The sequence below is a fragment of the Aulonocara sp. 'chitande type north' Nkhata Bay genome, linkage group LG18 (assembly GCF_057382095.1).
Source record: "Aulonocara sp. 'chitande type north' Nkhata Bay isolate Kocher_YH1m ecotype deep benthic linkage group LG18, A_spYH_male_GT1.1, whole genome shotgun sequence".
NCBI classification, from domain to species: Eukaryota; Metazoa; Chordata; class Actinopteri; order Cichliformes; family Cichlidae; genus Aulonocara; species Aulonocara sp. 'chitande type north' Nkhata Bay.
In genome coordinates, this window is record NC_141361.1 from 12435760 (window position 1) to 12447456 (window position 11697).

Genomic DNA, 11697 nt, shown 5'->3' on the forward strand with positions numbered 1-11697 from the left:
AATTTTTAAAAATATGTTGGTTTTTGTCTTTTAATCTCTTGCCTTTAGGTGGTCAGTGACACCCATGATGTATCCCTTGTCCTATATATTCAACATCCCGAGTACAGCATATGTGTCTCTGTCCTGCATCAACCTGTTCATAGGCATCAACAGCAGTGCCATCACTTTCATCCTGGAGCTGTTTGAAAACAATCGGGTATGTACTGATTAAAAACCATGTAGCCTTCTAACATTTCACTGCACTTAATGCTTATTTGAATTAATCATTACATCTTACATTATGTTTTGCATTTGCACAGTTATACTCACATTCCAGTTCAGCTTCACCAGTAACTACAGGGCAACATTTTCAGTGCTATTACTTTTGGAATGAAGCAGCCACAGCTGAATCGCATACATTTATAAAACATTACAAATGTTTTTACAATAGTGAGAGAACATTTGAAAGCAAAGAATATAATTTTTGTGAAATAAACTGAATAATTCATGAAAAGTTAATAGATGGTGGTTTGATGAAGTAGCAAAACAGGATTCTGAATGAAGAAGATAGGACAAGACCTGTAAAGTCTAGACACTGGAGGATGAGTTGGATGAAACGGCAGGTGATGGTTTGATTGGGGATCAAAGACTGAGGTGATTTGAGTTTGAAAATTGGAAGTAAGATTGGATCAGAATTCTTCAGTGGGAAAGGAGATAAATAGAAGAGCAAGAACAGACCAACACATGAGTGCAGAAAGACATGAGAACACAAATGTTCCTTATTAAACTCACACAAAAGCTTTTTCATAAAACAATACAGTGATAAAACTGTCACCAAACAGTATTTTGTAACAGTGACTGTTTATATTCTAAAATATTATAATACAGCAATATTATGGTGTCATAATATCTACTATATAATATTATTATATGTATTGTAATATGACTGAGTGAATATTATGGTCATTTTATTCTTGCTCCCTGATGGCTGAATGAGTAAAATATGTTTTTAACCATATTTTTTGAATACATTCCTGCCCCCAAAGGATTTGAACACATGGCAGCTGATGTTTACCAACAGGGACAGAATGATCAGAATTAGGATTAGAGTCAGGGGAGTGCTGTTGGAGAGTATATGGCTTTTTAGCATAGCAGGAAAGCACAGGTGTTACTCATCACATTAGGTGCAGATCTATACTAAGTCAGGACAATGTGACAGTCAGCTGGCATGCAGAGCACTAGAAACCTTACACTGAAGCAGTTAAGTGGAATTTCTCTTTTATAAAACAGCTATATAGTAGGTGCTTACACAAAAGCTGATCAATTGTTTGGCACAGCTGGGGAAGCATGAGGGAAGTTAAGCTGCTGGTCTGCAGGGCAGGGGATAACTAATAACTGCAGGGCTTTTAGACTCCTGATTGACAGTTTGGTGTGAACATGTAAGTCGACCACAACAACTGCCAACACCTATGCTGGCAAGTGGAAAATAAAGGAAAAAGAGAAGCAGAAGGAAACTGAAGTTGGAGGGAAAGGGCACATATGTGCAGATGTGCTCTCATCGTGACAGGTGACTGCCTGCTCAAAAAAAAAGAAAAAGAAAATGGAGATTGTCCTTCCCTCCAGATGGTTCTGTCCAATGCACATCTGTACACAGCTTCTCTCATGACATATGAGTCATGAGAGAAGCTGAAGGTCAAATGGGCTATATTTTTGTTGCCTGATATTTCCAAGGATTTCAGAGAATTTGTGCATTTCTATGGTGAAAAAACTGTTTGCTTTATACATGAATACATTTAAAACCCATTAAAAAATTAATTGCTATATTTTAGACTTATCTGTGTAGGCGAAGCAAGACATAAAAATGATCACTGGAAAGAAAGAGGTTTTATTTCAGCTGAAAAGAAGTATCGCTTTCTTAATTTCTAGAGTCTTGTTCTTTGGGAGAAAAATAGGAAACAGCTGAGGAAGGCTGTTCTTATATCAAATGTGCAATTAACATAAGAAAAGACATCTGCTCCAGTGTCAAGCATGACTGGGTGGTGGGTCTACTTTGAAGAAAATTTCAGCAACTTTTTAAAGTTTAACAAGGAGAAACTATGTTTATACCAATTTGATTTGGGAGCCCCTGGTTATGTCTCCCAAGTTAAATTGGTCCAGGCGCAGACCTAGCAATTCAGACAACCCCTAGAAAGACAGAAAAAAGAAACAAATGAACCTCACCTGGACTATGGATACCAGAACCTCGGCCTGGAAGAGTGGCAGCCAGACCTTAGCTTGTGGACCTTATTGGGCCTTCTTTGTACCCCATCTGTAGATTCCACTGTTCGGAAGTGCACTTGAAACCAGGATAGATGATCGATTTTGTAATCATCAATCTCTGGCTGTATGTTGTGTGAACTCAGGTGAAAAGAGGGTGAAATGTCAGCTGATTATCACTTATATGAGGTGTTTTGGGAGGAGAACCTAGAATAGACACAGGACATGCTAGAGAGATGAATATTTGCATTTCCTGGTCATGTATATGAGCTGTTCATTCTTAGAACATCTGATGCATTTCAAAATTTTTTAGAAAAGATGTTGCAATTATGTGATATATTTTTATATTTAGATGTTTGAGGTAACTTTTTTTGTGTGGCCAGTCTTTGCTCGTGTTCAATGAGGGGCTGAAGAAAGTCCTGCTGGTGTTCCCTCACTTCTGCCTGGGACGGGGGCTGATAGACATGGCCATGAACCAGGCTGTTACTGATGTGTATGCCCGCTTTGGTATGTACTGTGTACCTATCCATCATTTTAGCTGATAAAATTTCATACTGTGTGATTTGTGAAAATATTCAAGCAAACTTTTACAAAATTGCTAATTTGGGTTCTCATAGTTTCTAGTAGTTTGTACTCTTAATACCACACTGTAGTGTCATGGCTGGGGTAGCAGACGTGTGGTGTTGAGAAGGAGGACCCAAGATGCAGGCATAGAATGTGATGCGAGTGAACTAATTACACGAGTGACAAAGTGGCAAAAACAGGAAGAGCAGAATGGGGAGTTAACAAAAGCTAAACTGGGGAAAACCAAAGAACTAACCTGAAACCATAAGAACACGGAGTGATGAACCAGGCAGAGAGACACAGAGTTACACAGATGACATGACCATAGGAGGGAAGCACAGCTGATCCTAATTCACATAACGATAGGAAGACACAAGCTGAACACAGTGAAGTCACACATGGATCTACAAAGTAAAACAGGAAGTATACACTGACGGAACAAAGAACACGAAACTGACTGGGAGCATAAACCGTAACCAAAGAACTGAAACATCCAACCCCAAATACATAATCAGAATACCCCCAAACATGAGATAATAATAATAATAATAATAATAATAACAATAACAACAACAAAACGCTGGGTCACCGATCCAGGACCATGACATGTAGATCTTCTAGGCTAGATTAAGCGTAGTGTTGTACCATCTGTACTGTCTATGCATAAAGTACCCTTTCACTCACTGAAAATTGTAGTAAAGTTTGAGTTTGGACCTCGTCTGTTTCCAGGTGAAGATTACACATTGGACCCTTTCCGATGGGACTTTGTGGGAAAAAATATTTCTTTCATGGCAGTGGAAGGCTTTGTTTATTTTATTCTTAATCTTCTGATCCAGTACAGATTCTTCCTGGACCACTGGTAAGAACACAGCTAAAAGCACACTAGCTTAAAATTTAAATAAACAACAGTAACTTAACCATAGGGTTAGAATTTAGAGCAGAGGAGCTCTTTTGCACTAGAAGCTTCAGTGCTGATGATTTTTTTTCCAAATCTCCCAGGTTGTCAGACTACAAGCAGAGTCCTGCACAAGATGAGGATGATGATGTTGCAGCAGAGAGGCAGAGGATTTACGATGGAGGGAACAAGGCTGACATTCTGCAGATCAGGGACCTCTCTAAGGTATACATTTTAATCAAACGACTAATTTCATATTTATTGTGATATTTCATTGCGCATTTTGGATTATAAGACTGTATGAAATAGAAGTTTCAAGGTTTCTTCCAGGCCAGTTTTGTTAATTTCATTTTCAGCTTCAGAATTAAATTTATTTCCAGACATCCTTTCATTTGTATTCACATCAGCATCCAGTTAAATGAAAAATTAAAAACAGAGGGGAAGGCACTAAAGGTTAGTATTCGTGGGAACATTCAGAAAAACTCCAGTGGGATAAGTACTGAATACAGAAAAGGTCGCCACACATTGGAATTACAGCTCCCTTTAATTTCATTAGCAATGTTTCTACCAGCTACAGGTCTCATCATGCAAGTATCTGAAAAAGAAATAAAAGTTGTGAAATTCAGATTATAATGCAAAACAGCCCATAAATAACATAAGTAAATCCCTCTATGGAGACGGAGCAGGAAAGAAGGTGGGAGTTGTTTTATTTTTGTTTGTGTCTCAAGTAACGCGAGAGTGCTTTCCCGATACCAGAATCATAGAACTTTTCTTTATAAATACTGGATAGCAAACTTAATGCAGTGCTAAACATGAATTGAACTATTTTCCCAAAAAATCCACCACCTTTTTTAAACATAAATTCTTATTGTTCGAGCAGCACTACACAACTTAAATGTCTCCCTGCCTTCTCTGCACAGACGTATGTGGGCAGGAAGAGGGCAGCTGTGGACCGGATTTGTGTGGGAGTCCCTGCAGGAGAGGTAAAGTCACTGAGGACATTTATATTGAGACCTACTACTCTTTTCTATTTGCTGTCAGTTTTCTCTTTCTGCATCTCTTCAAATAAACTGACAAACTGATTTGGCAACTGATTTGCAGTTCTATATTTATCTCTTCTAGTTAGTCTAATCAAGCTTGATCGAATGTGATGGAATATGAGTTTCATTCTATATAAATGGGAGTTTATTTAAGTGCATTCATAAGCCTGTTTGCGTTTTTTCCTGTTAGTGCTTTGGTCTCTTGGGAGTAAATGGAGCTGGGAAGACGACAACCTTCAAAATGCTAACTGGTGACACTGATGTCACCTCTGGAGAGGCTTCTGTGGCTGGTTACAGGTACATAAAGTTTATTCAAAAAAATGGTCCCTGGATAACAGAACACAAAATCTGTTCAGGCCTGCATCGGATGGAATTTATTCAAAAAATAGAAAACTTTGCTCTTAGTTTATCCTGCACACAGTTCCAGATGAGTGAAAACCAGAAACAGTTCACTGAATAAGACAGTTTGAATACGGGAAGGTCAACCTGACATTACCTGTGTATTAACACCATCAGACTATTAAACTCATCACTGTGATGCTCTGATTGGGGAAAAAACGCAGCCTAGGAGGGCTTGAATAACAATTAGATTTCAAAGTCTAAATTCTCATTTTGTCAAGGAGTTTCATGCCAGTTATTTGAAAATTCACAGTTTTCCCCTCAGAATACCTGCTCAGTTAAGTGGAAAATGTCTTTGAACAAAAATCTAGGGATTCAAAGAATGTGAAGCACCGATGTGTCAAATGATAGTAATTATTGTCTGACAAATATGGGCATTAAATTAAATACACTTGACAAGAAGATTAGGTAAGCAATGTTTTAGTCCCTTTCTATTGAGAGGAATCAGCTTCTGAGCTTCTTCAGATAGCTTTCTTAAATAATCACTATAGATCTGTCCCTTCTGGAATTGATTGATGTTTTGTTATTCCTACCATGTTAGGTGCTCCGTCAGCCCACTGCACTGAATTGCATTGTTTGTCCTGTTTTGTAGCATCTTGACAGAGATTCTGGATGTGCACCAGAACATGGGCTACTGCCCTCAGTTTGATGCCATCGATGAGCTTCTTACTGGCAGGGAACATCTCTACCTTTACGCTCGTCTCAGAGGGGTGCCCGAGTCAGAGATCCCCAGAGTGAGTTGGACTCCAGCTGCTTTACATATCGAACAGGCTAAGGATGTTTTTCACTCGGCTAGTCCAGTGACACTTTAGTTCAGCAAAGCAGTAGAAATCTGCTTTGTTCATAATGGTTTTGTTCTCTTTTTTTAAATATTTGCCCATTCTTCTTTTCTGTACTAATTTTGCTCATGCATTTTATGATATTTTATGAAATGCTATCTTAACGGGTGGGTTGTCCATTATAAAAGATCACTGTTTTGGATTCAAGTAGCCACTAAAGATGAATCTTTTTCTCCATCTAGGTTGCAGAGTGGGGCATTCAGAAGCTGGGTCTGTCAGAATATGCAGGCCGCTGTGCGGGGACTTACAGTGGAGGCAACAAACGCAAACTCTCCACAGCTATTGCAATGATTGGTTGCCCGGCCCTGGTGCTGCTGGTGAGTTAGCCAGTGACGAAAAGCTCATGAGCCCATTGTTTGGGATTTTAAATTTTTATGCAGGGATTTATCAATGAAATGCTCTATGAATCCAGATGGGAAGCCATATGGGTTCAGTCAAGCCTGGCCTCGAATGTTTTATACACTGGCAAGCAACTGTGCAGATCAGTTCAAATTGGCATAAATCTGAGATCTTTGCCATATGCTGATAAAGAAAAGGTTTTGGTCTCTGTTTGCATGGAATTATGTGCTCAGACATTCAAGTTGGCTGTTTCTGGCTCTGTGCGTTTAGGACGAACCCACGACAGGGATGGATCCCCACTCTCGACGCTTCCTGTGGAATGCCATCATGAGTGTGATTCGGGATGGCAGGGCCGTGGTGCTAACGTCACACAGGTTCGCCTAATAATGAAATTAAAATCCTCTGGACACATTTGCTGCACCAGCTGACCAAACGGTTAACTGTTGATGAAATCATGGCTACATTTGCATTCACTTGATTTCGCCACAGAGGTGCATGAAATGATGATGCATTGCTCAAACATGAAACAGCAGCAGTAAAAATAAAGATGGATTATTGTTGTTTTTTTACCAGCATGGAGGAGTGTGAGGCTCTGTGCACTCGACTGGCCATCATGGTCAATGGAACCTTCAAGTGTCTGGGTACCATTCAGCATCTCAAATACAAGTAAGACATATTTTGACTGTTACTATTTAAATATATAAGTGGTCATTTAGTCACAGTGGCATTTTCTAGCTAATATCAACTAATGATAAGAGCACATAAGGAAACATGTTGAATGTTTTGATGCTGTTTCCTTCATTTAGATTTGGTGATGGCTACGTGGTCACGATGAAAATCAAGCCAGCTAAAGCAGGCTTGTCCCCAGAGCTGGAGCCTGTCGAGAGCTTTATGGAGACCAGTTTCCCTGGCTGCGTTCAGCGGGAGAAGCACTACAATACGCTGCAGTACGAGATCGCCTCATCCTCCCTAGCGAGGATATTTCAGCTGGTGGTGGCCAATAAAGACAGGCTCAGCATCGAAGACTACTCTGTTTCCCAGACAACACTGGATCAGGTTTGGATGACATACAACAATGAGAAATGACACTGTGTTAATAAAACGGAAGGGTATTTGTCCCATGACAAGGAGGCAATAACTGTCAGTTTTTGTCATAGATGAAAATATTCAATCTTTAGGTTGCAATTTTTGTCATTTATAAAGAGTACATAAATAACTAAACATATTATGCATGTAATGGAGTTTTACCATGAACAGCTAGAACTCTTATGAAAACATATTTCATATAATAGCATGGTTTATTTAAACACCATCTGTGTACACACATCTTCCCCTCCATAGGAGAGATTATAGTTGTTGATAAATATATTCATAATCTGCTAATAACTGCTGTTGTAAGCCTGACATTTAAATATCACTTATGTAGAGCTGGATATAAATAAATTATGATTCAATCCTATGCATTATAATTTATCACTTGCATTAAAATGTTGGCGCACTTTCGGTTTTTCAGGTGTTTGTCAACTTTGCTAAGCAACAGGCTGGAGAGGACGAGGAGTTAACGCTACACAGACGAACGGCAGGTGGAAGAAAAGACATCAAGGTCTCACCGGTTAAGAGGAAAACATGAAAAAGTCATGCAAATGTAGAGGTGTTACTCCGCAGGGCAGTAATATACTGTAAAACCACACACCGAAATTCAACAACTTTAAATGTTTTGCTAGCCAGCTGTTTTTTTTTTTTTAGAGTAGAGGTGAATGTGACCAGCTCCCTGCCAAACTGACCTGTGGAAGAGTTTGCTTCTCGAGCTACAGTCAAACTTGACAAGCTCTTGTCTGCAAGTGGAGAGTCATCTTATATAACTTTTAAAAATCAATAATGTCTGACACATTGCTTTGACCTGACACTTTCCGAATTACTTTAAACTTCAAGCTAAACAAAAGATTCTTCTGGAAAAAATTGAGTTTTTTCTGCTTAGACTGACTGGCTTGTATAAAAGTGTACATATTGTATGTTTAATGAATACACTAACAAATACCCTGTTAAGCATTATTTTTATTGTCTATTATAATGAACACCTGTCACTTTTATATATAATATTTAAATGAAGACTCATGCTATGTATTGTTGAACTGTCTAAATGCAAAACATGTTTACGATTGATTCTGTTCTTGTCAGTATTTTTTTGTTGTAATTTTATTACTATTTTCTGCTGTCTTTTACATCTACGTGCTTTGTCAAATAGCACAATGTTTTCCTCTTGGAAAAAAAAAACGTATAAAGAAGCATAGCAAGGCTGAAGAGGGAATCTATTTTGCAACTGACATCTGTTTAACATGCTTTCCACATGCTCTGTGCAGTCCTTTCTAGCTGATTCGCACTTCCATCAGTCACAAATAAAGGAGTTTCATGAGCTATATATGAAGTGTGGTGTAATGTAAATGTGAAGTGCTGTATTTCCTATTAAATATTTCAGCCTTCCCGTGCTTCTTTCAAAGCTCCTTGGTGTTATGGTGGGATGCTCAAAAAGAGGAACTGAAAGGCTTTTCACATTGCTGACCTACAGTGACTCCACTGACCTCCATTCTAAAGCTAAGGAAGCAACTACGCAGATCAGTTGAGTCAGTGGCTACAAGACGGCTTTGCATCGGGGGCCAAGGCGACACTGTGCTGAGTGGCTTGTCACAACCTGGATTTTTCTGACACATAGTCCAATTACTGTTCTCCTTCAGTGAGTGGTGGTGTCATTGCCTCAGGCTGCCCATAAGTCTGAATTCCATTGGCTACCTCAAAGAAACAGAAGGATGATGGCACTGTGCAATTTCAAGGCTGCTAATGAATTCTCTGGTGGGGATCTGATGCTCACTCTCTGCCCATATGGTCATCTGGATGAGGCTGATGAGCATGAGTAGCACGCTGTGGGAGAGCAAACAAGTCATGCATCAACAGTGCGTCCAGAAAGTATTCACAGCACTTTACTTGTTCCACATTTTATGATGTTATAGCCTTATTCCAAAATGGATTCAATTCATTTTTCACTTCAAAATTCTACATACAATAGCCCATAATGACAAAGTGGGGAAAAAAAAGTTTGCTTGAAATTCTTGCAAATACAGTACGATGGTTAGTACTGTCTCACAGTAAGAAGATCCTGGGTTAAAATCCACCATCTGGCCGGGGCCTTTGTGTGTGCAGTTTGCAGATTCTCCCTGTGTTTGCAGTCTAAAGACATGCACCTAGTGGGGTTAGGTTAATTGGTGATTCTAAATTGTCCATAGGTGTGGATTCGAGTGCAAATGTCTCTGTGTTAGCCCTGCAGCAGACTGGCAACCTGTCCATGGTGTACTCTGCCTTTCACCCTATGGTAGCTGAGATCTGCTCCAGCCCCCCCTGCAACCCTGACTGGATGTATGGACGGATATTACAAATAAAAGACATAAAATGACAAATGATCATCTGTCAGATGTTCCTACAACCTGATTGGAGTACACCTGTGGGAAAGTCAGGTGACTTGACAAAATTTAGAAAAGCACATATCTGTCGACATAAGATAGTTCACAGTGCATGTCAAAGCACAAACCAGGCCATGAAGTTCAATACTGTCTACAGACAATTGTCTGTACATCAGAGACAAGATTATTTTGACGTACAGATCTGCAGAAGGATACAGTGGCCTCCATCATCTTTACACGGAACCACATTTTGGAACCACCAGGACTCTTCCCAGAACTAAGGCTGAGCGATTGGGGTTGAAAGCCCTTAGTTAGGCTCAAGGCAAAGATGAATGTAGCAACATACAGATATATTCTTGATGAAAGTGCAGAGTGCTCAGGACCTTGAACTGGGACAAAGGTTCATCTTCAAACAGGACAATGACTCTAAACACCCAGCCAAGATAACAAAGGAGTAACTTCAGCACGACTCTCTGGACAGATCTGATAATGGCTGTGTACCAAAGCCACCCATCAAACTTGATGGAGTTCATGAGGTTCTGTAAAGAAGAATGGGAGAAAATGCCCAAAAATAGGAATGCCAAGCTCGTAGCATCACACTCAAAAAGACTTGAGGCAGTAATTGGTACCAAAGGTGCTTCAAGGAAGTACTGAGCAAAGGCTGTGAATACTTATGTACATGTTACATTTTACTTCTTTATGTCTATACTTATAGATATCTATTACTTACATTGGAATAGTAGTGGTAGAATAGTTAAATTTATGTCTTGCATATTTCCACAACCATATCCATAATCACATACCGTGTATGCCACCGTTGTATATAGTGTATTATCTTACTTATTTTATATTTGTTTGTATTTTCCTTCTGCTATCAGTACCTGAGCTGAGGTAACGTAAGAATTTTCCCACCGTGGGATCAACAAAGTCTTATCTTATCTTATGTTTTACAAATTTGTAGAGAATTTCAAGCTAAAATGTTTTCACTTTATCATGGTGAGGTATTGTGTGTAGACTTTCAAGGTAAAAAAAAAAAGAATTTTGGAACAAGGTGTTAATATGACAACATATGGATCAAATGAAGCGCTGTGAATACTATCTGGATGCCTGTTGTTGAATCCTGAATGAGGCCGACTTAAACATTGAGATTATCTTCAGTGCAGCTGAATCAAGAAGCCACATTTTGAATATACAGAACAGTGTGGAAAACTTAAACCTGTATTATTACATTTTAACTTTCATTTTATTCATTTATCTTTATTTTTTTTACATTGCAACTCAAGACCAGAAATCTTATCTTATCATCTTATCCCAGCTGTCACAGGCCAAGAGACAGGGTACAGTTTTCCAATTTGTCACAGACGCCTCTTTCTGTCATGCTGGGTGACATAAACTGTGTTTCACAAATTTTTTTTTCATATGATGTAGTAGCAAATACTGTATTTTCCATAGCAGCATATTGAATTGAGAGCATTATACTGAGTTACAAGAAATTAAACATGTTACATAATTGAAATGTCCTCTTTTGTGATCAGATCAACCATTAGGTCATGCCATAGTTGTTCTCTTATTTAAAGCCCTTTTTTCTGATCTTGTGGAAAGAAAATCACTCTACTGGAACTGTTGTTAATGTCAAACTTCTTGATGCTTGTTTTAATTTGTCTCTTTTCCATCATGCCTGTCAGCCAATTGCCCATAACTGGAATTTAATAGTCTTTCAAGCCCTTGAAAAAGAGGTTTCCTGTTATTTCCAGTAAAAAATCTCTTAATCCATGTGATGCTTACATCTGATTATCAGATATTCTTGCAAAGTGTTGTGTATGTGCACCAGCAGCCATGCAAGAGTTTCTGCAACAAAGATAAATACTCTTGTGTGAAACATGCCATGGTAATAAATACACAAATCTGACAAGGCTTACTATCTGATACTGATT

General features: G+C 38.9%; 1 protein-coding gene across 1 annotated transcript in view; it reads left to right on the forward strand.

The window, feature by feature from the left end:
• Positions 1-8791, forward strand: part of LOC147308110 (retinal-specific phospholipid-transporting ATPase ABCA4-like) — a 44469-nt gene extending 35678 nt beyond the window's left edge. Inside the window, exons 39-50 of the mRNA XM_086272182.1 lie at positions 49-196; positions 2619-2742; positions 3529-3658; positions 3799-3919; positions 4615-4677; positions 4925-5031; positions 5726-5867; positions 6155-6289; positions 6582-6685; positions 6885-6977; positions 7118-7367; positions 7825-8791. Of these exons, the coding sequence (XP_086128308.1) occupies positions 49-196; positions 2619-2742; positions 3529-3658; positions 3799-3919; positions 4615-4677; positions 4925-5031; positions 5726-5867; positions 6155-6289; positions 6582-6685; positions 6885-6977; positions 7118-7367; positions 7825-7941 (1534 nt within the window). The 3' untranslated portion in view covers positions 7942-8791. The remainder of the gene's footprint in view (positions 1-48; positions 197-2618; positions 2743-3528; positions 3659-3798; positions 3920-4614; positions 4678-4924; positions 5032-5725; positions 5868-6154; positions 6290-6581; positions 6686-6884; positions 6978-7117; positions 7368-7824) is intronic.
• Positions 8792-11697: the final 2906 nt, after the last annotated feature.